The sequence below is a fragment of the Platalea leucorodia genome, assembly GCF_965183815.1.
Source record: "Platalea leucorodia genome assembly, chromosome: 5".
NCBI classification, from domain to species: Eukaryota; Metazoa; Chordata; class Aves; order Pelecaniformes; family Threskiornithidae; genus Platalea; species Platalea leucorodia.
The window spans coordinates 37,086,062-37,112,053 of record NC_138827.1 but is presented as its reverse complement, the minus strand read 5'-3'; the positions used below and the strand labels follow the sequence as shown (position 1 = coordinate 37,112,053).

General features: G+C 37.2%; 1 protein-coding gene across 1 annotated transcript; it reads right to left on the bottom strand.

The window, feature by feature from the left end:
- Positions 1-950: 950 nt before the first annotated feature.
- Positions 951-25,339, bottom strand: DNAI3 (dynein axonemal intermediate chain 3). The gene is made up of 22 exons (XM_082313887.1): positions 25,025-25,339; positions 23,683-23,721; positions 18,817-18,998; positions 18,154-18,258; positions 17,118-17,273; positions 15,393-15,592; positions 14,991-15,107; positions 14,134-14,324; positions 13,103-13,227; positions 12,910-12,999; positions 12,368-12,457; positions 11,525-11,653; positions 9,451-9,524; positions 7,879-8,026; positions 7,047-7,134; positions 5,917-6,047; positions 5,088-5,151; positions 4,542-4,672; positions 3,646-3,850; positions 3,166-3,257; positions 1,610-1,743; positions 951-1,035 (listed from the first exon to the last, which is right to left on the bottom strand). Exons 1-22 carry the CDS (start codon positions 25,170-25,172, stop codon positions 1,029-1,031), a joined length of 2,646 nt encoding a protein of 881 aa, XP_082170013.1. The 5' UTR covers positions 25,173-25,339; the 3' UTR covers positions 951-1,028.
- Positions 25,340-25,992: the final 653 nt, after the last annotated feature.

The following is a 25,992-nucleotide window of genomic DNA, read 5'->3' as shown; positions in this document are numbered from 1 at the left end:
TCCAGGTGACTGCACATGCTATTTGGGGGAACAATTGCTTGTGGAAGTTGTAGTGGGTAGAGTAAAGCTAGCTAATGATGAAATCATCTTTAGTGTAAAAAAGACCTTTGTTCCTATGCTTCATGAGCTGCAATGGCTCACTGATTTATAAGAGCAATTCAGAGTCTGGTTTTGATCTTTAAATCCTTAGATGAGAGTGAGTGGAGCCTTTGTATGAGGAATTGTTCCTTCCATCTCTTGTTACTGTGATGTTGTGGTCATCTGAGGTACCCATGTGCCTGCATGCCTCCCCTTCTCCCTTCAACGGCAGCTTGGGGACATGGGGCTGCTTCTTCGCTCTGGAGTGCCTTCTGTCACCGTATCTCCAGAGCAGGAAATGTCCTGGACATCTCAAAAAAACCACTACTGCTTGTCCCTAAGTTTTCAAGAGGAGTCAATGCTTTGGGGATGAGGGAGGAGATGCTTGCTGGAGCCAAGTAGCAGAATTTGGATGGCCTATGTGAATGTTACTACTGGAGTAGAATGGCTTCCCCTCTGGTGGGAGCCGGTGGACGTAGATTGGCAGGGTGAATACTGGCACGTTGGTTTGACCGGCCGAGTTGTGTTTAAGATTTTTACAGCTTATAGAGTCCTGACAGACACAGAACTTTGAAAACTATTATTTAAACAGATAGAATATTCATTATAACTGTATTAATGAAAGATAGTGGGGGAAGTGTGCCCAAACCAGTTGTTCTCTAGCCGCATTGTGAGTAAACAAATGGATAAAGTTAATGAAACAATAATCTCTAACTGCAAGATGCTTTATTTCTGAAGCTAAACATGTTCTGCTGAAATAAAGAGGTCCTGAAATAAAAAGCTCACTGGTTCTAAAGGTGATAATGGGCTCTAAGCATCTGATGAAGACAGCATTTCTTGTCCCTTTACTAGTCCTAAATCAGTTAGTATCTGCTTCTTCAGGTCCGGAAACACAGTATTGTCTGCACTTTCTTGCTCCTCCATCTCTTCTTTTGTTTTCTGTAGAGTAGTCATACTCTGAAGGAAAAACACATACCAGGCAACAATGCACTGTTAAGCTTCGAAACCTATATGTGACCCCATTGCTTTCCAGTGGATAGTATCAGTGCTATCACAAATTAATGAAAATAGGCATCGTCTAGGGCTACATTAACTGAATTGTCATTTCCTTGGTTGATTAGTTAGTATCATGAAACCATTGACCAAAGAATGGATAGGCAAAATCCTTACGTGCATGAAGAATGGAAGGTGGGAGTCTCTCCTTGCTTGAAGGAGCAGTGTTTATAGGGAATTTGCCAAAATGTAACTTTTTGAAAGAGCAATTGATGTAAAAAGAAAAGCAGATTCATAGGTGTTAAATGTCCATAAGCTCTAATGCTCTTCCAAGAGTTTCACTTGACCGAGAGGTGAACTCAGACCATCTATTCCACTCCTAAGAACTGTAGATACAAAATAAGGAGCTGCTAAGCTATTCTGATAATGTTCATCCTGATTTTTGAAAATACTGTGGGAAATCCTGCCTAGCAAAACAAGTGCATTTTGAAGACCCAAAGAAACAAAAAAAGCTTTCTTAGTTCCAAGTATAACATACTGTTTTCTCCCTCTGTGCTTCCAGTTCCATCTCAATTCTGTTTTGGCTTGAAACTCTTGATACTCTTGAAACTCTTCTTCACAGTACTTCAGATATTTGGCTTCTTTTTCAAAATAATCAAGTATGTTGGCATGCTGTTAACACAATGACAAACAAGGGTCATTATACGCCCACAGACACAGAATTATTGCTGATGATCTGAACGGTATTCTTAGTTTCTCTATGTTGGGAATATAGATATCTCCATTTATCCAAATAATTTGCAGCAAAACAGTATAAAGATGTGGATTGAAACCAACTGATTTTGGATACAAATATGCATGGGGTTAAATAATTTTTATTACACTGACTCTGAGTAGGTCATCCTTCAGCAACCTGCACTGAAATAACTGAACCAGTTTTAGGTTAGTGATTTCACTAAATCAGTCCTAATCCTCGCTGACCCAACTTCAGGCACAAAGAAACCATAAAATACCATACTTCAGTATTACACTATGCATTTATCTGGGATTCTGTGTTTTAGTTTTCATTAGTCTCTTCAACAACCTATATTTTTCAGTGAATGCTTCAGTTAGAATGAACGTAATCTAAGTATTAGTGACTGCTCTTGGGTTAATAATTCTGTGCCCTAAAGTGTGTAGTTCCAAAACAGATGTAATTTGGGCAGGAGCAATGTGTTTCTTCATGTTATAGCACTTAGTTAGCTCCTACCTTGCTTCGGAGAAGTTACTTTTACTAAAATGAGGCTGCTGACCTGGTGTTATATTGCTACATACTGTAGCTCTGCATACAGCAAACCTTTACGGGATGTTTGTGAACTATTTAAGCACATACATAAACTTAACTTAAAACTGGGATATGATGGGTAGAAGATTTTGTGACGGAAAAATAACAGACTAGGTAGCAGGCAAGACTGCTAGACTGAATGAGATGAAAACACTACCTTGATCTTTGGCTGGGAGGTGGGGGAAAAGAACAAGAGAAAACGATGTGGAAATAAAGAGAAATTAAGACTGTTTTCATTGTTCCTATGGCCTTTTGGTACCGGCAGTCCTTATTTCAAAAGAGAATGAATGAGTGGTAATGTAACAGTCTGCAAAATGTGCTTTAACTAAGCTGGAACCAGATACTAAGATGTGTAAATTGAAGTACCAAATTTACAGGAAAAAAATTGACGCAAATGCAGACAAGAAGGTGTAAAGAAAGAGAAATTCAGTATATTCACATTACTATGCACTATATAGCATTGTTTTAATGCATGAAACCAGGTGTCATTTTATGCATGTGACAAAAAATGCTGAACTCTTTACTGTGTTTTCATGTAGCCAGGTTGGAGCAGTGGGATTCTGCCAACTGTCACCCAAGTTTCCTTTAGGTGCCTCCTATCTGAGCTCTGTGCAAAGCCAACTTTGCTACAGGTGATCTTTGGAGAATATGGCCATACTGATCTCAAATTAATTGCCATCCATTTGCAGGCAAGTTTTTCCAGACAGGCCTGCTTCTGGGTTGGAGTTTTCAGGATAAAGTGTGACAGAGAAATACAAATTCTTACCAACCTCATTCCTTGAAGGGTGACTTAGTGTCTGACAGATTTCCAAAACACGTAGTACTCCGAGATCATCAGAAACAGCTAAAAAATGCTGCTTAGCTGAAAGATATTTGACAAAAAAAAAAAAAAAAAAACCAATCTAAATTCCAACAGTAACACATACCTCCACCCAAACACGAGCTACAGAGGGTTCATTTTCATTGTGATCTTTTTAGTTTATTGTTCACTGCAGCAAAGGGGCAGCTTTATTGCACTCTTATTTTCTTAACAAGTGAAATTCCCTTTAAAGTTTATACTTTTTCAAACTTCTTTTTTTTAATTAAATTAAATTTTTCAGTTGCTTTAGGCTGTGGTACTACACTTAGAACTGATGTATGCATTTTTGTATATACCGTGCAGTGTTAAATTAGTGGAAGTATGTGCCTTGGAGTCACGGGCCATTTTGCAAACAAGGTGGCAAGGTAAAGTGCAATCACCATCAACGTACGTGAGGCAGTCCAGGGGCTGATGAAAGTGATCATTGATTCGGAGATGTTCTGGAAATGAGATGGCTCATGAGTTTTCTTCAGTAAGTCCCAAATATCTATATTTCCATCGTCTCTGCCAATGAAGAAAACTCCTGATCTTGTTAAGGACCATTGTCCCGCAGTGTATCTTCCTGCAGAGCAGCTTGACTGAAGGATCGCTCCGTTCTTAATTTTTTTTGAAAACAAATAAAAAAGTAGACCCAACAATCAAGCAGTACTATCCCTTCACTACTTCAAATCTCCTATTACTTAAGAACATTCACAATTTAAATGATCCTATTACAAAAATTCTATCAATGGCAAACTTGGTATCACCTTCTGCAGATAAAGAGGAGAATTGTGAGGAAGTAAAAAAACCTGATATCTCGCTTCCAATCTATTAAGATAATCTGTCTATCTGCTGTTAAAATCGGTGGTCTTGAGATTTTGCCGGGTGCAGCTAATCTGGATTCCTACATGAGAGGAGGAACTGTAAAAAACCCCACATTTCTTTGTCTTCAGATGATGAAAAGACTGCATCCTAAATATAAGTTCTTCAGACCTGTTTAGCAGACATTGCCTTTATTCTTTGGTTGCCCTAGCGGCAGAAATAATTTGTTGAGAAGCGGCAGTTTTTACAAGGTTGGAATTGAAGAAGGTCACTTCATTTTTTCTGTAAAAGGCAAGTTTACAAAGCTAATTCTAAAATAGTTTTCTGATGTGAAGAAAAAGGAAGAGCTCTTCTTATATCCAATTTATTTCTAAACCATGAAGCTTTGTGACTTACGAATGTTTCTGAAAATACAGATTCTGAGGCTATTATAGTTCTGTCTTGCATATCTATCAATTATGTTACAGCTGTGTTAAAGTAACTTACTGTAACCCCTTCTTTCCAAATGGCAAAATTCCGGCCTCCAATGCTTAGAATGATGTCTTTAAAAACTGGAGATCTCTGGAGAGTGTTGATAGTGTCAGTGTGGATGATGTATTTCTGAGTTTGCTTCTGACCTAACGGAATGAAAAAGGCAGTTGCTTGTAACTAGTGCTTTAGTGATCATCTTCACAATGGGAGTTATGCAGGGGGAAACCAGAGTGCAGGATCCAGCACAGGCTTCAAAGATGCTAGCCTCGCTTTTTTTGCTTACAAGGTATAGGAATTGGAATTGCCGCGAATCTAGTTACTTCCATGATTTGTGCCAATAGGTACATAGCGATGCACCTGTGATACTGGAGAGGGCTTTTGCTATTCTGTCATGACAGCTAAACTGCTTGCACTTTTGAGGGGATACTGCTAAATCCTGGTGTCGTCAGTGAGACGACATAGCAGATGAGCAAGAACCTTAAAAAGACAGTATAGTTGCAAATGTTTTAAAGTTAGCAATATATTAAGGTTTAAAACAGGTATTGAGAAACTTGAACTTACGAACTGGTTTTGCCGAGTCACCATTGACTTCCATTTTCCAGTCAGAATAAACAATTTCTCCATCCTGTGATGCCAGAAAAAACAAGTAAATGCATTTAATATTAAATATGTTCCGAGTAAATGAAAACGAAAGTTTGCAGCCAATGACTGAAAAACCACTAAAATTTTGGATCACTATTTTTCAGTTATGTATTGCCAAAACAGCTTTACTTACCATGATGTATGTAGGCAGTCCTTCCTGCAGAATTAGGTGCTCGATTTTTACAGTTCATGCTTTGCTCCAGTATTTGGGAAAAATGTGACTGGAAGCAAAAAGGTAGCTAGAGGCCAAATTTTCATTTCTACATGAACTCAAAACTGGGAAAGATTTTGGAATTTTAGATAGGTAGGGTAGGTAGAGAGCTACGAATAGCTGGGACTTCCTAAAGTAGAAATAAGTTGTGGGGGAAACTGTAGTATAAGCATTTTCACCTGACATTTGGGGAAACACTAAAAAAATATTACTAATCTTATGGGTTCTGGAATAAGGAAATACTGTTTGGTTCCTGATGGCAAGTAGTTAAGTTCAACCTACTTTGGAAATGTCTTGTAATTCTGCCCTTCAAGTAAGGGTTCATAGTCTACCAAATATTGGGGTTTTATTATTATTATAAGCATGTAGCTAAATGCATTCAAATGGGAATGTGGCATGTCCAGAAAGATCTTTTTAGTTAACACCTGAAGAAAACATGCAAGTCCATACATTTGTGAAAACTCTATTATTTAATTGTTCAGTCTTTTGGATATCTTGGATTAACATTTTCATTAGTAATCTACTATTTTCACTTACTTCAGTTCCCACAAAAAAGTCGATGGAGATATTCTCTAGCACTCGCAGCTTTTTGCTTGAAGGAGTACTCATCTCTGCATATGGGCTCTCTTTGGCAGGTATTTCTAGCGTGCTCAGAGATTCCACCTTCTCTGGGAAGCAGTATGGATACATCTATTTGTTATACACTGGAATTTATCAGACCAAGCAGATCCTTCGATTTATAAAGCTAGTTCACGTATAAGGGGGATTTCAAGAGGAGAGATGAAGAAAGACTGCCAAGTAAAGCAGCAGTTTTGCAGGTTAACTGTTTTCTGGGGGAGTCTTCTCGTTGCTGCAGCTGCTCTGAAGTCAGTGCTTACCGTATCCAGACAACTTCTTAGGGTAGCACCATGCTGTTCTTTCATCAGTTTTGCACAGCATCAGTGTCTCCATGGGAGCTGCCCTTACGCATCCCCCTTAGCTGCTGCAACCAGGAGCTAACATTTCTGCGCCGGGGAATGGCACAACCTGCCTCCTGCAGCCTGTGGTGTGACAGCATGCACTGCAGCAGCTACGCCACAGCAGCTCAACTGCCAGAAAGGCATTTTCTGGTGTGGTTTGCAGTCACTCTCTCAGGTAGTCCAACTCTTGGGCTACCTGTGTGTCAGCTTGGCAGCTTTACAGAGGGATTAGTAGTGTGTCCTTACCACAAAGTACCATAATAAGAACTGATCTGCTAAGGAATGTGAAGTTAGCACTTCACATTCTGTAGTGAAGGGTGACACCTCTATCCACAGCACTACAGAAACACCTACAATATATACTGTTACTCCAGGATTATTTTTCTAAAAATAGAATTCTATAAGGGCTGAAAAGGACATACTGTTTCAGTGATAAAGAGACTGAGTGGGGGACTTGCATGGGCTATGAAGTGAAACCTGGCAGAGTTACTGTGGATACAGAACCGCTCCTTTTGTTTTCAGTACAGGTATGTATCTTTGTACTCAGTGCATGTACGTCACACTTTGAATACCAGTATATCTATGAAATCTTTTTCCCCAGATGCATTTAGCTATACAACATTTTGTTGTTCAGCTTTGCTTAGCTATATACTGAAATATAAGCTTATTAAAAACATTTTCCCCAATAAGGTGTAATAAAAATATTACCTGAGTTTTTGTAATGATAATGTAGTTCCCTTAAACTAATTCTGACGGGACAGTACTCTGTGTTGGTATCACTTTCGCACAGGTTTATCTGTTCAGAAAAAAATGCATTTGCTAACTCGTTTTGTCAGATCTTTGAGGTACAAGACTAAATGACTTTCTGCTGTAATGGAGCAGGTCTTTTCAGTTTGCAGTGTGTTTGTAATACTCCACGAACAGTATTTGCTGCCTCACATGCAAGCACAGAGGAGATGCAAACCTGTGGTTTCTCTTGTGTTATCCTTTTCCTGGTAAGGATTTTGCCATGTTTCTAGCAAAAAAACAGCTCCAGTGGTCATGCTTGTTCAACAACTGTACCAGCTGCAGCTATTCTGAGCAGCACAGATCAGCAGGTCCAAAATTACTCTTTTTTTTTTTTTTTTTTTTTTTTAACCTGACATTATTTTCAGCCTCCTTTTTTTCACAAACGGCTTGACCATTTTCATCAGACTGACTGTCGAGTTGCCAGTAATTATGGTTCTGTTGACCATCACCATGTTTCACAGTTTGGGACCCACTGAGACAGACAGCATAGCGGGTGAAAAGGCTGCCAGCAACATACACTATTAATACAACTACTTTTGCACCTACTGCAGTTTTTAAGAAGCAGTCGTGTTTTACTTAAGTTTCAGAGGAACGTTGAAGTCTCTCATTTCATAATCGGAAGGAAATTCACAAGGAAAACACAATTTTGTGGAAAAATTAGAGTTGGGGAGAAAAAGAATACATTCCTATGGAGTTCTGGCTATATCTACAGTTTGGCTTGATCCTTCTATTCTATATTTGTGTACAGTACCTTTATGAGAGGTTTCCAGCAGAGACCTAGATGCTTAAAAGTATCTGGAACATCAGCCGGCATATCAAAAATTTCCTTCTCTTTTACTTCCTCAGATGAAGGCTGTTCAGGAAGTTTGGTGGCTGGAATATTCCAAAATAAGATTGAGCTGAAAAATGATTGTATAATATTATTCCCTGGTTTTGTTTCAAAGTCAGATGCAGTTTTCCACACATTTTAAAGTTTTTTTTTTTTTTTTTTTTTAGCCTTTCATCTTCAAACTTGACATAGCAATAGAGACTCTGAAAGGCAGACAAATGCTAGATACTTAATTGCTTCTTTTGTAAATGATGGCATATATTCCGTTATTCACCGTTTCATCAGTTGTTAACTATACCAAAGCAGCTAGAGAGCATTCATACAGTTTGCTTATGGAAAGTTACTGGGTGAAGTTACTGGCACTACCTGGCTAAAATTCCTGGAGGCTGAGAGAACTGGGCAGAACCCTGTAGCAGGCAATCTAGTAATCCAAATCAAACCTCATTCCCAATTCTTGTGTGTACCAATTTATTTGCTGACATTCGAGGCAAATGGTCCCGCTCACTTCAATCTGTCATCTCACTGGAGTTTTCAGCCCTCTGATTGCTCCTGTTGCTCTACTCTGGCCATTCCTGCACAGACTTGATACAGACAATGATAATTTTCCTCATTGGTGACATCTCTTTCCCTTTACTAACAGGAGTTGCTCAGAGACCCATGCTCTTCAAGGATGACATTACAGGGACTTCCCTGCTCTTACTTTAGGTGAATACTTTTAATTTGGAGCCCTGGTGTGTGAGCACTTTAAATTATTTCTTCCTCATGCATTACTTGCATTACACTGCAAACTTATTAGCAGTTGTATTTACAGTCGTTCTTCTAACTTAATTCTTTGAAGTCTTCTCTGTATTTGATTAGGGAAAATAACTTTTTATCATTACCAAGTTTTGCTCTCTCTGTCCGTCCTTTTCATGGCAAATATATGATTGAGCCCAGCCATGCAGCCTTGAAGCCTGAAGCCTTTTGGCATCATGAAAGCTAAACATCTATTTCCACTTTTTGCATTCTGCCCTCTTGCCAGTCTTTCACACAGGATAATATTTGGTCATAACCATCATGACTATTTAGTCCACAAAAGAGGAGATTCATACAGAATAATTTTGCAAGCAAAATCTCCAAGTTTAAATATAGTTTACAGTATTTTTGTGGCCTCAAAATCTTTAATAGCTTTTTGTGCCAGTCACATAATCAGCGTAAGGGTGGGGGTGTGGCTCTCCAGGCCAATGCGTGTGTGATCAACGCTCTTCTTAAGGTATACACAGAATATAAATGTATACATGTGAGGTTTTTCAGTTAACGAACACTTAATGCCGTTACTGTAAAGGGCTTAACTGGCCAAGAACTTGATGTGCTTGTCTTCTGCATACAAAATTTCAGCTATTCAGGATAGGCTGATAGGAATCCAGAAGTGTGCTAGTCAAATCATGGAGTATGCTCCATAAAGCTTTCCAAAGGAAACTGCAAGACATCTTGTAGAGTATGTATTGTATATACCAATCAGGGGAGCAGGTTACAAGCTGCACGCAAGTTTCAGCTCTGTTTTCAAAAGTAGCACCCATTTGGTTGTCCTAAAAATAACAGTAATAATAATTACAAGGGGAGAAGATGATGAGATGCAAAAATTATACTCTGCTAAGTAAGTACTTCAACACATCAAATGGGCTTCTAGAAATTAAGTCACTGTTTCTGCTTGGGTAAAGTTTGAAAATCAGGACTTATTAACTTGTAGTTATAAAATTAAGCTATTTTACAAATGTACTTCAAGTGAACTGATACCAGCTTTGCCTGCTAAACACCTAAAATTTTAAATTAAGTCAGCAGGGTAAATACTTGCTGCTACTACTCCAAGTCAGGCCCTCCTTAGGTTGCCACGTTTAACTTTTTTTATCCAGCTCAACCAAAGAGCAAACAATTGAGAAATTTATCTCAAACAGTTAAGCGTAGTGGGAGTGATAGCTCTTTGCCAAGTTTACACTATGGGTCATCTCTCTTAAATTCTCAGTCAGCTAGACCACACTATGGGATGGTAGTGGTGCCTTCAAATGTTAATTATTAATAGTTTAGTTTGTGTATGTGGCGTTCTGCAGGTTTTATAGTACTTATCATTTACCAAGTAGTCACTGTTTTATACCAAATTTATTTTCACTTATTCAGAAAAATAAAGAAAAGGTGTTGGGGGAGAACAACTGATTATAGGCCATGCCCTGATCAAATATAATTTCCAGTATATGCAAAATGTATCTATGTTGGCTAAAACTGTACTTATCTACCATGCGGCAAAGTTTCAGCTACACTTTTTTTTTTTAGGCCAAATCCTACTCTTATTTTCGTTCATAAGTTTCCTACCTGGAGTCAAAATGGTAGTCTTACAACCATGCAAAGCTGAATTAGGTTCTGGGTATAACTTTGAATACTTTTTCATTGATATGCAATAGTAAACTGCTGATTTTAGGAACTGTGCCATAAAAACTGCAATGCTGTGCAAAGGCTGACACACATTCCATATTTATATAACAAAAAGTATGTCCCAGGACATTTTGCTAAATATTGACAAAGTGATTCCTTTGTCAGTGTTATTTATCAAGCATGGGTTTCCCATATCTGTTACCCCAGGTGAACATGAAAACAGCTTTCTGAGCCTAAACCTTGGCAAAAAAAACCCCACCCAAGCAAAAAAAAACCATAACAGCATTCTGCTATCCAATCCCTTTCTTCATGTTTTACGTTTGGTACCAATTAGTATCCATGGATAGTACTGTAGCATAATTTAATAATGAACAGTTGTATCAGCTTTCTTTTTATGATATATGTACACCCTTTTCCTCACTTTTCTGGTAATGTTGCTAAGGACTGCAGTATCTATGAAGTCTTAAAAATTTGTTTTCACAAATTATTAATATATTAATTTGCATAAACCATTTAAAGATCTCAGTTTTCTTCCTCTTGACCTGCTTTTCCACTGCCATTATTTTGCATTTGACTACATTTGCATTTCAAATTAATTTGGGCAACCATTCGCAGTACTTTGATAGTAAATGAGAATCCGATACTCCCGTAATAGTGTTGGACCCTTTAACTACATAGACCCTAAGTACTATGGAGCTTTAAAACCATCACAGAAAATGTAAGTTTTGAGTACATAGGCAGCACCTAGAAGAATTAAGGTAACTACAATAACACCATTCTTGGGTGCCTAGATATTTAGGTAATTGAAATTATTTCTCTGAATTCTTGGTGGCAAGCTAGATTGCTCATAGTAGGAATTCAACTTATTTTAGATATGGAAGGCTTATTACAATTTTGAATTATAATTTTCAGTAAAGCTACAGAAATTTTTTCCAGTATGAGCAGATTCATATCAGATTTGAGAACACAGCACAGTTGTAAAGCACAATGAACAGGACACGTGGCACCAGATTATTTAATATTTAGAAAACGCAGTGAGAAATAATGAAGGCTATTATAAATAATTGAATCTTTAATATTTTATCTTGAGTCTACACTATGATTTCTGAGGTAGTAGATTAGAAAAACAATAAAAAGAAGAAAAGTGAATTTTTAAACTCACCTCAGAATAACCTGGCAGCCAATGTATATCTGTTACTGTTTTTTTATGACTATACTGTATGGAAGAGACTGCACAGTATTTCACTAGAGGTGGCTCTGTGCTACTCTGCTGGGCTTGTAAAAGTGATGGCTAGAAATGTTTTAAAAAGAGATATCTTAGTGTATTTCCAAAATACAATAGTAGACCTGTCAAAGAAAAAAGGTTACTTTACATACTCTCAATGCTTCTTCACATATTTCAGATCAGTTTATAGAACTTTCTAGGGGTCTAATACCTTCCCTTTGGAAAAAAAAAAAAAAAGAAAGCATCAAAACAGGCCTTTGAATATGAAGCTCTAAAAAGAATTCCAACATGCCTCCACAGGCACACACACATCCACTTATGTTATTAGTTCCTCCTCTGCTCTTAAGGTCTCTCTTGTGCTTATCCCCTTTATAGTCTCCTTCCACTGAAATCTCCTTCTCATCTTCCAAGCTATCTTTTTTCTGTCCATAAACTTCCAGAATAATTATCAGTATTATATTCAAATGTTTGTACAAATGCTATATGTATTTGATAGGCTTCATAAGGCAAGAGCTGAGTATATGTTAGTGCCCATTAAAGAACAGTCTTATCGAAGTGTAAGTCTGCACAAAATGCAGTAAAGCCATTAAGCTGGATTAATCAGGTAGAAATTATATTGTGTTAATAGGTTTATTTCATGAACTCATCAGGTTTCTTATCCTTTCTAGTCTCTCATTGCAAAGATTATCTGCTCCTCTGTTTTGAGTCAGGATATCTTCACCCATTTTTCCCCACAGACACGTAGATGTACTGCAATATATTTGGAATGGAAGCATTCACCATGTTAACAGCTGTTATCTCGATTCCATCAGCAACAGTTTTTGCATTTTGCAGCTTTTCTTCATGTTGAGAAATATCCCACAGTACAACCTACAATGAGAAATTAGTATATTACAAATTATTTCATCCTTTATAGTAATAGGCATTTTTTTTTCACATACAATTCATGGAGGTTTGGGGAAAAATAAGAAATTCACTCTCTGCATTATGCACTTTAAAGACTATGAAGTCTTTAAAGTATTGCTTCTTCAGTGTGATGCAATCTGTTGAAAGGCTACACTTGTCTCAACACAAAAAAAGAGAGTTTTAGCAGCTTGACCTAATTATCAGTACTACAAAGAAGCATCATACAGTAATGGCTCAGCTATGGAATAACCAAGCATAACTTCAGTACAGGATCAGAGAATTTCTGAGACTCTGTGACATCTGTCTTGTGACACTATATGTTATTATGGATGTTGAGTGCATCTCTTCACCCTTATTTTTATACTGTAAGAAAATACAGAAATATCCAGTTTTGTTCTTAAACAGAGAATTAACACCTGTCCATTGATGCAGCCACCAGCAATGATATTTGGATCACTTGGACTGAACTGAAAGCAGTAAATGTCTTCAGGACACTCCAGCATTAACTAGAAAGAAGAAAAACAAAATAGTTGAGAAATACAGTCACACTGATTGTTTGTTTTCTTGTTATTTAAACACTTGGCATATTTAAAAGTCCTGATTAAATACCTGAGGGTGGATAGGGTCAAAAAAACTCCAAAAAAGTATTACTGACTGCTGCAGCAATGATTTATCAGAAAGGTTAACTTGCTCTTCATAAGAAAGCCGCTGTCTTGCTGACACTGCTATAATCCCTGATTGAGAGAGAAAATGAATTTTCTCAAAGAGACAATTCAAGTTTCAACACGCTGTTAATTATTCTAAGTGACTTATATTTATACCTTCTGAATACAGTGCAAAAAAAAGAGCAAAAAGAGACCCAACCATGTATTTATTTTTCTTTTTACAGATCAACTTTGAGAAAATTATTTTTGTTGCTTAAAATTATTTAACGATGAGTCATAGAACCTAACCATCAGGATAAAATTCAACTTTTTTGTTACTACTCCTTAATGGTGTAATACTGCACCTGAAATAACGTGACAGGCATATAGCCCTGGCCACCCATCATGCAATCAAATCTTTTGTAGCTTAATTCATTTCCTCTGCAGGCTGCCGTGTTGGCTATTAGTATGCTGTGCAGCTAGGAGATTTATATAGAACTTAATTGTGCCTTTAAGCCTGGCTGTGTAGAGCAATAATCCATGGCAGGGAGCAGGAGGAGACATTTAGTGTGCCTCGTGATGCTCCCTGGCCCTCAGCAGAGCCATGTCCCATTGTGGCTGTAACATTCCTCACAAGTATTAGGCATGCTACAAGAACCAGCCATGGGGACAAAAGCCATGGTAGTCAGAGCCACCAGAAGGACCTGGCACAGTTGCAGCCCACTTAAATGAGCCTCATAAGGGAGAAATTTCCTTTCCTATGAGCTCCGCTTAGACATGAGCGTGAGGGGCTTTGCATGGCCTGTCTGAACTCTACAAAGAATCTGTCTGTCTCATTTTTCACTTCATCTCAAATCAGCAATTCCGACAGACGTACTAAATCAGTTTTGATTTGTTTTTAAATTTAAAAGCTGATAATTTTATGAAAGATGCATATTTTATGGCTGTCATAATACATGTCATTCAAGTCTCAAATTAGTATTTTAACCGCATTACCATAAATGGTTGGATGCCAGCAAACGCAGCTAATACTTCTGTCCTTGAGATAGCGCAGATCTGTAAATGATCGGTATGCTTTAAGATAAACATCTGGCTTGCCACCAGAACTGCTTTCATCTTCTGCTAGGGCCTTCCAGTCATCAAAAAAAGCATCCATAATTTCATTTTGCTGCAATGCAATTTCCATTCTGTTTTGTGAAAAGAACAGTTAACACTTTCAATAATCCAGATGTGACTACTCAGTCATAGAATCACAAATATTTCTGTAAAGAGGCAGCTTTTGTTTTACACAAAATTATGACCACAGTAGTAAAAAAAAGAAAGTATTAATTGCTCAGTGATGCATCACTGTAAGGGAACCCTCTTCCATTTAAATATAAATAACTGATTGTACCAAGAATTTAGTTCTGTGTGGATCAAGTACAGTGCAATTGTCCACTTCTTGTGCGAAAGGTGTCAGTAACAGGGACTTGTCCCATGACTAAGGGCTGTAGGACAGCACCTTTGCTCTTCTGCATAAGCCTCTGCTTGAGTGAGCAGCGTTTGAAAGATCAGCTTCACAGCTTGTTTGAAAAGATATAGCACTGACAACTTTAACAGTTCTAATATCTATTTAAACCAACATTCATATTTACATTCATATGGCATAGACTTCATGTTAATTTTCACAGAAACAAATATTAAGCTAATATTTGTTAATATTAAAATAATAAGCAAGAGAAAAAAAAGTACATAGAAACAAACAAAAACAATCAGTATTTGACCAGACTAATGGTCCACTCAGACAAGAGTTCTTGCTTGTATTCTGTATTATTTCAGGTAGCCTTTAATGTGTATCGCTGCAGTAATTTTACCTTAAATGTACTGATGTAAGAAATTCTTTCAGCTTCTCAGATGACAGACTCTTTTCTTTCTCTTCATTTGACAACTGTCTAGGAAAGTACTGCGTGGCTGCATTTTTTGGATAGGTCCTAACCAATTGGAATAAATTTGAATGTGTGTAAGTATAGAAACAATTTCAAAGACAGAAACCCAGGTAATGTGTAAAATTAAAAGCTAAGTCTTTTCAGTTTTTCTAGAAACTGTTTGGAAAAGAGTGAAAGAAGAAAGATGCAAGTAGAGCATCCAATTCTTTTCTCTTAATCATTTTTTAACTGAGTAACTCCAGAAGAGCTGAGTTAATTTATATAACGAGTTGAGATCAGAAACAGTGCGTAGCTTAATAAATAAGGTGGTAAATATTTTCTCACACTTACCATTTTGTCTGAGTGCTAGCTTCTCTTACTTTTGGAACCATTTGTACGCCCACATCTTTTTCAAGCATTTTAATACTGAAAGTTTTGTCTTGATAGGGTGTGCATTCAACATAACTGTCTTTTACATGTGAAGCATTCTTATCAGTAAATTTAATTGGTGCACCAAACTTCCTGCGTACTCGAGAAATCATGTACTTAATCTGGAAAAGAGATATTTCTGTAGTTAGCAGAGGAAGAAGTTTTTGGAAAGTTCGTTCTGTAAAATGGCAGTGTTGTTATTCATGTAATTGTAGCATTTGTTGTACTGATGATTTCTGTACTGAGTTTACTTACATTTCTGCATTTCGAAATCCTGAAGTGCTCATATAAATAACCTACATATCTAATAGCAGACAGGTCTGTATTTCTAAAGCAAGAAGTTGCCTTTAGATAATGTTTTGGATTGCTGCTAGTAGGATAAGAGAATTACATTTTGTAATTCATGCAATATCAAAACTGCACCTTAATTAAAGGATTGATTTGCAAGAGGTCTTATGTAATACTGCATTGGACTTCCAGGACCTAACTTGTCAGACCTTCCCTCTTAGTCCAGTTCTCAACTTTGGGTGAGGTATTTCAGCTTCCCTTGCAGTGCCTCGGGAGAGAAAAGTACCCCGAAGAGGATCCACAAAGACTTGAGTGAGGAGTTTCTTTGTAGTGAGAACTAGGAAGGAAGAAGGGATGTGGCTTGACTTCTACCCACAGAGAGAGGCAGGCACTTGATTTCAGGCAGTAGAGAGGTATTGCTTTGACTTGGATCCATAGCCAGGTACTTTTTCCCAGCACCTCCCACAGAACTGGAAAGAAATGTAGGCTGAGAATACTTCTGAGCGGACCTTGCCAGCAAGGTAGAATACAGAATACTTGGACTGTGAATGTGGGTTAAATTTAGTGACTGTGAATTAGCTTTAGAACAATCAGACATCTTTTTAAGTATAAGCAAGATGTCCAGCTGCTGAGAGCTATAAAAACCTAGCCAGTCTTCCCTGAACAGGCATTTAGGTATTGAGTAAAAATCACTGATGGACAGTTAAATGCTTGGAGATGCCCCACACATCGCAAGTTAGGTGACAACTGTGAATGGACTTTTTGGATGTATAATTTTCCCAGTATAATCTGTAGGTGTAGTTAATCAAATATGTTCTTCTGTAAAGTCAGCTTGTAATACCTGTAGTCGGTAACATTCATTCCGAGGTAGAGAGCCCTTAAAAGTGTTACATGCTATTTAAATGTCATCCATATAATGAAACAGAGTTCACTGGGCTCCATGGAAACAGAACTACGTCCTTAGAATATAATTACAATGACTCAACTTGTAATCTGGCCAGAGAGTAAATTGAGTAAAAAGTGGCAGAGATGCTAATGACCAAAGATGATCAGGACTTTTGAATTTACAGCTTAAACAGTAGATACGTCCAATGCAGTCTCACATGCCTTATTTGCAGAATTTAAAGAGAACAGAGTTGTAAAAAAAAAAAAAAAAAAAAAAAAGTTTCTGCAGCACTTTCAGTTTTTGTTATGTTGAGCTATTTCTCTCTTTTTTTTTTGTTTGTTTGTTTGTTTTCTTGAAAGACCCCAAGCAAAACTAGGATTGCAACTTTCAGTTTCCTGATTTTTTTTTTTTTAAGGAACTTAAATTTGGTTTTTTGATATTTATTTGATTGACTAACATCTATTGATTCTGACCTTCGTAACAGTGTCTTTAACAGATTCTTCTTCAACTTCCTTTTCGCTGCCAAGAGAAACCCAAGGTTTGTGGACAGGAGGCTTATAAGGATGGACTTCCAGAGTTTCCTCTCTATTTTCTTCTTTTTCTTCTTTTTCTTCTGCAGTTTCTGGAGGCTGTGACATCAAACAGTGAGAAATGGTACTTTTTAAAACATTTGTTACCAAAATGTAAGTATGAACTAGAAACCCAGTTTTCAGTCTTTATTCACACATTCTTAACTTTTGTCTCAATGCAGTAAGTCTGGCTGTACTGTGCCCCTGCGTACGACTGAGTTAGGTCCCATTCATTCATTTGTGCATTAGAATTTTCCAATAAATGTTACATATTTAACTACTAAAGAGAGACTGTTGTCTTGAAAGCAAATCACTGTTATAGAAAAAGAGTTTATAGTGATTTTTTTCTACATTAGGCCCTCCTGCCTAGACTTGCAACTTGCTTTTCTATTAATTGTTACTTCTCCTGATGCTGGATGACAAACTCATGTTGAAAAATTATACAACCTACCCTTACAATAAACCTTCTCCTATGATGCAATGCATAGGGGGAAATCTTCTATGTATCTCGAGTTATTTAGAACTCAAGAACATTTTAAAGTATGATTTGAAGAATATACACATACATATTGTGAAAAATTAGTATAATATTTCTTTGAAGATGCACAATATATTATAAACTTTTATTTTTATGTCTTAGAAACCTGGGTCTTGGCAGAGGAAATTAATGCTTACAATAAAAAAATGCAGCAATGGGGGTTATTCTGGCCCTCTGAAGTAAAATACAAAAATTTAATTCAGTCTTTCTCAGTATAAAAGATATTTTTACAGTGATACACATATTTTTCTATGATGAGATTAACCTTTAGAGAAACATTCTGGCATGCCAAGCACATCAGATGCTTATGAATACAATACCATTCCTGAAGTGTATGTTTGAGACAAGATTCTGAAATACTCATAGACAGAACAATGCTGTGGTACACTTGGATTTTCTTACCTTCAGAAGGTTTTCCTTGGCTTCCTCGGAAGCAACAAAATAAAAGTTCTGTCCGTACTGGAACTTTGCATCAAAAACTACCAAAAGTTCTTCCCCTGGATATTCCTATTTTAATTAAAACAATTAGTGGAAAACTGAAAGCAAATAACATACAAAACAGACATGAGCCTGTGACTGGCAAAGCTACCACTAGCGTAAATTCAGTATCTTTGGTTAATCTTGTGGTCTTAACAGAGAATTTCATGTGCTAATTGAAAAGAACAGATGGATTTTATTTTGTAATAAAAATAAGTCTGGGATAAAACTGATCTTTTCATACAGAGAATTAAACAGAAAAGAAATTGTTTTAATGATTCTCAATAAATAGGCCATGAATTAGGGGAAGCCAAAATATGTGAAGCTCTGCCAGTTCACAGAATCAAAACTAGTAACATTTAAATTACTTTTAGCATATTTGCAATCTTAAGTTAGTAAAAAAAAAAAAAAAAATGTGCGTAGTGAGCCATGAGAAACTTTGAGTTGACAGTGGTCCATGACCTACAGCCTTTGGATGTTACAGCATTAGTGTATTTACAGAGTCAAACAAGGACAGACCTTATTATTAAAAAAATATATACTCTGAGAGCATGAAGTCTTAAAGTGACAACGAAATAAGCTACATACTAGGACAACTTTTTTGATAGGGTAGAAATCAGAAATTGCAGCTCTTGTTTTCAGGTCCTGAATGATGTCCTCTTTTTTAATAAGTTTGAAACAATTTTCTTCTGTGACATCTTCATCAACTCGGCAATTAAAAATTTCTTGGGTCTTTGTAGTCAAAACTAAAGGAAAGATTTCTGGGTGGCCTATGAAAGAAAGCAAAATTGCTTGGTAAACAAATTCAGTGTGTTGTTTAAACATAAACATATACTTTAATAACTCTGAGTCTTCACTGTTTCCTAGCAGAATGCCTTTGAATCTCTCAGCTTAGTTTTTGGTATTTTGAAAGGCACGGAATACAAATTATATTATTACATTTTGTTAATCTTGGAAAAGATGCTACCTAACATTTCCTACTTAATGAATATGTTTTTCCTAGTATGAAGGTTTTTTTCCTCTCGATCAACAGCTTTAGTGAAGAGTCAATAATGGACTGGTTTTAATACATTAAGGACACAACTGCATGACTCTGATTTAAGAGAGCCCTTGAATAAATATACTTTAGTCCTTCCCTGTAGAGCGGTGTCATGTTAAGTCAATGTTTAATCTAGATGAGGCTTCAGTACCCTCCCAAATAAGGATGCTTTTCTGATTTTGGACTTTCATCTTCCTCTCATTGAGTTCAGGTCACTAAGATTCAAGCCAGGTATTTATTTTCAGCTTTGCTGGAGAATATATACCTGTTGTTTTCTGCACACATGACCTTTGTTAGGTTCATTCATATTAATTCAGAACAAGCTATTTCTTATCCTAGCTCCGGCACTGTTATCTTCATTGGTTTTAGCGAGGCTGGGTGCAGTTAGGTGACCCGTCAACTGTGCTTTGCAAACACTCAATCTGAAGATAATATACAGTGCTTCTTGTTAAGTGTCTGTCAGCTATATGTACGTAACACTGGTCCTTCCCGTATTACAGGTTCTGCCTTCCAGCTGACATAACAGCTATAAGTCATTAAGATCACTATAGGCCCAGCTAGTTGGATCCTGCCTAAGAGACTCTCTTCTTCCTTTGCAATACTGCCATGCTAGCAGACTCGTGCTCTATGTCTCAGCTGCCATAGTAAGAGCATGCTTCAGGAAGGCCACTATACTTTTGTCTGACAAGGCTAGCGGATGTTCACTTTGAATGTTCATCTTTTTGATAAACTGGAAAGTGTAAAAGATTTAGGAACATATATACATGGGATTTTTATGTACTGAAATGGGCTGACTTTTGTGATAATAACTTTCTATCATCTTTGTTTCATTCTCTTTTCTTAGTTTGAGTTATTTAATATTTTAATCTTAATTCCCAGCACCTGTGGTATTTTTCTCCTTGTGTATGCCTTAAATTGAAATATCTAAATTGATGTATCTAAAATGATGATATTGACCAGCTGGCTCAGCACATTTTGAGAAGCCATCTCTAACCTAAGCCAGCAAGGACTGACAAAATGATAAAACCTCCTTAATCTCTATGATTCAGGAAGCTAAATCTCTGCATAAGCCTATCACATAATACATAATGTTTGATGAACCTGACGTTTATCCTTTAAAATCTTTCAGCGCTGCTCCTCCACTGCATCCACTCTGCTATAGTCATCCACTAAAATTAATGACATGCATGATGCTTCTGGTACACCCTGCACTATACCAAGTATGATTTACTTAGCGTTCACTAGTCATTTTGTAGCATATACAATCCATTTGTAGCGTGCACAGTCCGTTAGTTCACTTTCTTCATAAGTTGTAGTCAATATTGCATGACTTTCCTTTTTGATATCTCAGAGATTTCCAGGATTTCTGTGTGGATGCTTCCAAAAAAATACAAAATCATAGGGATGTTGATTGAGAAAGACCTCTGAAAGTCATCTGGTCCAAACTCACTGCTGGTAACGGCAGACCAAGTTGGGTCTCGTCTATCTTCCGCAGTCCCTGTGCTTGCCTTTTTGACATCTACTCTCTGTAGCTAATGAAGCCAAGACCTAGATTCTTCTTTTGCTTATCAACTTGGCTATGAGACCAGGCTCAGAAAAAGTGTTTATTCCAGGGTGATTTGAAACATTTAATCCCTTTAAGGAACTGCAAAAGTTGATCTGCAGGACTCCCAGGTCACCGTAGCCAAGGGCATGAGACCTCATTAGGATGTCATTAGGAAGCAGACTCAAAACCTAGTACAAACTGCAACACTACAGATATACTTTACATTTCAATATATTGGAGCAAAAAAATTAGACCTCCTTTTGCAAATTAAATTTCATAGGATAGAAACCTAAATCTGCACACCAAGACAGAAAGCAATTTCCATCCTCTGCCGTACACAGCTGGCTCATGGGACAGAATGGACAGGAGAGCAAAGGAACACGAAATTTGTACGTATCGCAGTCCTCAGAGTTTGTTATGTGGCTAATGCAATTAGGAGGCCTAGAGCCTACAGAAAATTTATAACCATAATTTGCTGATTCTTATGTGAAATGTTTTCAGAAGATTATTCCCATGGCTCAAATAAACTAAAGTAAACCCGAACAATTAGATTTTTTTTGGATACATCAAAAATCTTAACCAGGAGTAACTGTTTATTCAAGAAGCTTGTATGATGTTATTTTTTAAAATGCTGAATCATGCATACAGCCTCATCCACAAATGCTAATGCTAAAAAAAACCTTTCAAAGAGATGCAGAGTTCAATGTCAAGTGAAACAATACAGCATGCATTAAAATTAAGCAAAAATACAATAGACATCACTATGAGGGGGAGCAGAGTAGAACAGATACTATAACAGAGTATAACAGATACTATAAATAAATGCTCTATTGCTTTAAGTCCAAGTTAGTCCAAGTTAGTCTAAAGTAATGATCAGAATTAAAATATGTACGTCTTTTAGTCTAAAGGACTAAAATTCTATATTATAGAATGCTATATTATAACAGATTCTATACATAACATAAGGAGCTGATACTGGAATTCTTACTATTATGAACATTTTTATTGAATGCTCTTTTGCAGTAAAAAGTATGTAGCATCTAGTCAGAAGCTTCACATTGTTTTTCTAATAGTAAATTGTACTCATATAATTTGTAACAGTCAACAGCTCTTAGTGCTATGAGAACTTCACAAAGGTCCAAGAAGGTCTAAGAGAAGTAAAGAACACTTGCGGGTCTTACGCTAAGCAGATATCATATCTGAATCTGAATTCTCTCAGTGCCAGGAGGCACACAAGGCGAACATCGTTCTTCCACTTCGATCGGTCTGCGGCTGCGTGCTCTGGAGTCCCAAGGGCCACAGCGCAGTCTTCTGTTGGTTTTTTCTTCAAGACATAACCGATCCAGTTCCATCTCCTCCTCCTCACTTCATTACCGATTTTCTCCATCTCCATCTCCGAGTTGATGCTCGTCGTTTCTGCAACTTTTTTTTTTTTTTTTTTCCGGGAGGAGGTAGTTGGCCTCCTGCCCAACCCCCATGACTTGGAGGGCCAGTGGTTTTTCTGTCAGGGTGGCCTTCCCTTAGGCTGCGTTGGTTCGCGGCACCTTCTTCAATTTTATCCGGTGCACCCTCCAGAGAGGGATCCCCTATCCACCACCCAGGGGACACGCCTTCTGGCCGTGCAGCCCCAGCCGAAGGTAAGCAGATATCATACTTACAGTTTAAATCCTGCTCAGAGAGTGTCTGCATATAGTAGCATTGTTTTCCTGCTTTTAGCAACAGGTTTCTAGCAATAGTTTAAGTATTACGGCTCTGACCTTATTTGCCACTAGGTGGAGGTAACATTCTCTCTTACTGAGAAAACTAAGTATCTCTAGGAACACTGAAAATACTTTTTTTTTTTTTTTTTTTAATAAAGTAACACTTTAATCATCTGAGGGATCACTTATTGTCCATTTTCATTAATTGCAGCTTAGCCATTTCAGTGATGCTAATCAGAGTGCAATTTTCATTTCCACCCATGTGCTTATAGGATTATTTAGGAAGATAAGTGATTTATGATTTCTTTAAAAATTACCTAGTTTATCTATTCCTAGTTTGCCACATTGTTTTACCTTTTAGCAATAAAAGCTGTGCTGTTAAAAGCCAGTTAAGAAGATAACCCTTTGTTACTGTTTGCTCTTGTAAACCATAGATAAATTTTACATTGACATCAACTTAAGTTGTATCTGATGAAGAATTGCACAAATCAGGTCAGAAGAAAAATCCAACCGGAAATATTAAAAAAACATTAAAAAAGTATTTGGTGTTTAGGAAAAAATGTTTCAATTCAAATAATTGCATATTTTAGCTCTTAACTGTGGCCACACTTAAAGCTGCACTTTTCTTGCACATGAGCCAAAAGAAATGTTTGATATCTTGTGACTTTTAAATGACAGATCTTTTTCCCCTACAAAGCAAAAGATGTTAATCAACATCTATTGGTATCTATGATTACAAAACACAAATGATATGCTAAAATCATCTTCTCACTAGATTTAATAATGATTTGACAAAGCTCAAAGATTAAAAGATGATAAAAATATTTCAAGTTGTTCTTTCAGTTGCTTAACTATGACTAAATGCAAACATTTTGCACCCTACAATTCTGTTGTTCTTTTTATTTCCCCTGACCCCAGCTCTTCTCAACCCAAGACAAAAACATCTTCTCCAAACCCATACCTGTTTCAGCATTCCTTGCTGCACTGCCTGCTACTCAGTGGTACTGTAATCACTACTGTAATAGCTGCATTTCTTCATAGTTTCTCATTTTTCTCATTAATAAAAAAATCTTTCCTTTTCATTCCTTGGCATTAGTAATAATGAAGCTTCGAAATGATTAAAGTATTCCAAAACTATTACTTTAAAGCCCAGTCATCATAGCACTTACCCATACAAGCCATAGAAAGATCAACTTCATCATTTTTACCTGAAATATAATGACATGATGTTATCAGTAATTTTTCTTCCTAATAAAGGAACTATAAATATACAGTCCTTTCCTTGTCAGGGCAATATTTAAAATCTCTGTATAGACTTTAAACTGTGAAGAGGAAACAAAAAATAATTCCTATTCAGTTCAAATTTAACACAAGAAATGAGTGAAGCCTTTTAAAATAGGTCTGTATCTTAAGGAGATGTTACCATAGTTTGAAACTACGGAGATTTAAAACTCATTTTTATTTTGAGCAGGTGGTCTGCATAGGAAAGAAGCCATAAGAAATCTGTCATCTTGTGGCGCACACTGCAGTTCCCATGGTTGAAAACGGCACTGGCTGCTACCTGGTAGCACCTGCTTGGGGCAGTTACCATGCGACCCGTGCCACGGGAAGAGGAGATAAATGGGCAAGGCTCACTAACGTCAGACAGTAGCAGAACTGGCAGGTGTGCAGGTAGGAGCCGGGCTTTCTTCAGCTCCTGAGAGAGGGTCTGCGAACCCCGCAGCGAGGTAGGACAGGAAGAGATTAGCACTGATGCGCAGAATGTTCTCTGCAGCACAACAGTTATTAATCAGCTGGGAGGGAAAAGGTGATCAAAAGGTGAAAGCAACTTCAGCAAGGTGGCTGTCATGGCAGGAAAAAAAAAATCCGTGAAACAAAACAAATAAAACCCAAGCAAGAGTATATTCCTGCCTTTTCTGAGAATGTGCATGAGTCACTGAAAAAAAAACATTTGTATATAGCAAAGGCTCATTAGCCTTACACTTCATTAACTATATGCTTTATAAATGACACAAGTGAGATAGTATCTCAGTACATCTCAGAAAAAAAAGCAATAAAATGCACTGCAAAATTAAATTGGGACACTTTGGTATATTTTCAAGCGCTATTATTGTACGTTTACAATGTGATCCTGAGCACCTGAACTCCGGCTTCTGGGGGCACCTCTGTCTGCCTGATGCTCTCTCCCTGGGCTGTTAGCTTTTGTGAATCTCCCCACTTAATATATATTAAGCCTCCCAATTTCCCATTCAATACTGTTATTATGACACCACAAACCATTAAATCTAAACTACCGAGACAAAGCGTAAATATTGCAATGTAGCTTTGTTATGTTCCATATATTGGTTACAAAACCATAATCAGTAATTGTAGATCTCTCAGTTATTTATATAAAATAGCATATTCTAATTTAGCTCATGTTTACTTAAATGCGTGGGCCCAAAATAATTAAGGTAGCTGTCACGTGAGACCAGGTTACTGCTTGTTTTATTGCTGCTGTACCTTACATACCAAGCTGTGTTTGTTTTCCTTTTGAGGATTCCTTAGCTTTGTTTTCACCTTTCTGTTTCTTTGCCGAGGTTTTTGGACCTTTCAGGGAGGTCTTGCTGGATATGAGATTTTCTGACATTTTTTCAGATTTCTCTAGAGAAAGATACATATCATCAATAAACTTTAAATGGACAATGGAATGCACTATGTATGAGTGAAAATTTGGTCCGTGACTTTATGTAGTTTATCATTATAGGAATATTTTTATATGCAGCCAAAGTTATGTTCCATAATTTTAAATCATAAACTGTATTTTGATATTATATGTAATAGATGGAAATACTTCTTTTGTCCAGGGTGATTAAGTATGTAAACTGATTACCCAAAATAGTGAAAGGTTAAATTAAGATAGGGGTTTTCCTTACAGAAAGCTAAGGACCTGAGCTACAGTGGGAAAAGCGCAGGTGAAAATTCTCCAGTTGTAAATATTTGTACCAATGATGTCCTTAAGTGTAAATCATTACTCAGCTGCACAAAGCATTCCTGTGCTTTTCTATTTCCCGTTCATTTTTCAGTGTGGTCCTGCGGAGGACAAACTTGTAAAGAAGTTGTATGCACCATTACACGTGGCAACCACGCAGCTGGAGACGATACTGTAAGAAGGTTACTCTTGTTTCCTTTACTCTCCTTCTTCCCAATATCTAGAATAAGGATGAGAACAGCAGCGTAGAGAAGGCTCGGTTCCATTGCAAAGAAGGAAATGCAACACAGCCTGCCCACTGTACAAACCGGACAGCACACCGCCGCGAAATACACTGCCAGCACCATCCTGTGGAAGGTACACACACAGCAGCCGATAGAACAACTCAATCGGGATGGTCCAAATTCTGTTAGAAGTATTGAAAATTGTTTGATGTCGTTATTGAACAGCTAGAGGCATTCAGCTGGGATAAGGACAACAGGAGTCTCAAGTTTGTTTGTGTCCTCTC

Excerpts from the sequence above, each read along its gene's own strand:
- DNAI3 (XM_082313887.1), bottom strand. The coding sequence starts at position 25,172 with ATGTATCTTTCTCTAGAGAAATCTGAAAAAATGTCAGAAAATCTCATA. Across the intron at positions 15,593-17,117 it reads TTAAAGACACTGTTACGAAG|ATTAAGTACATGATTTCTCG; the intron begins GTCAGAATCAAT and ends TCTCTTTTCCAG. Across the intron at positions 11,654-12,367 it reads AGATAACAGCTGTTAACATG|CCATCACTTTTACAAGCCCA; the intron begins GTGAATGCTTCC and ends AAACATTTCTAG.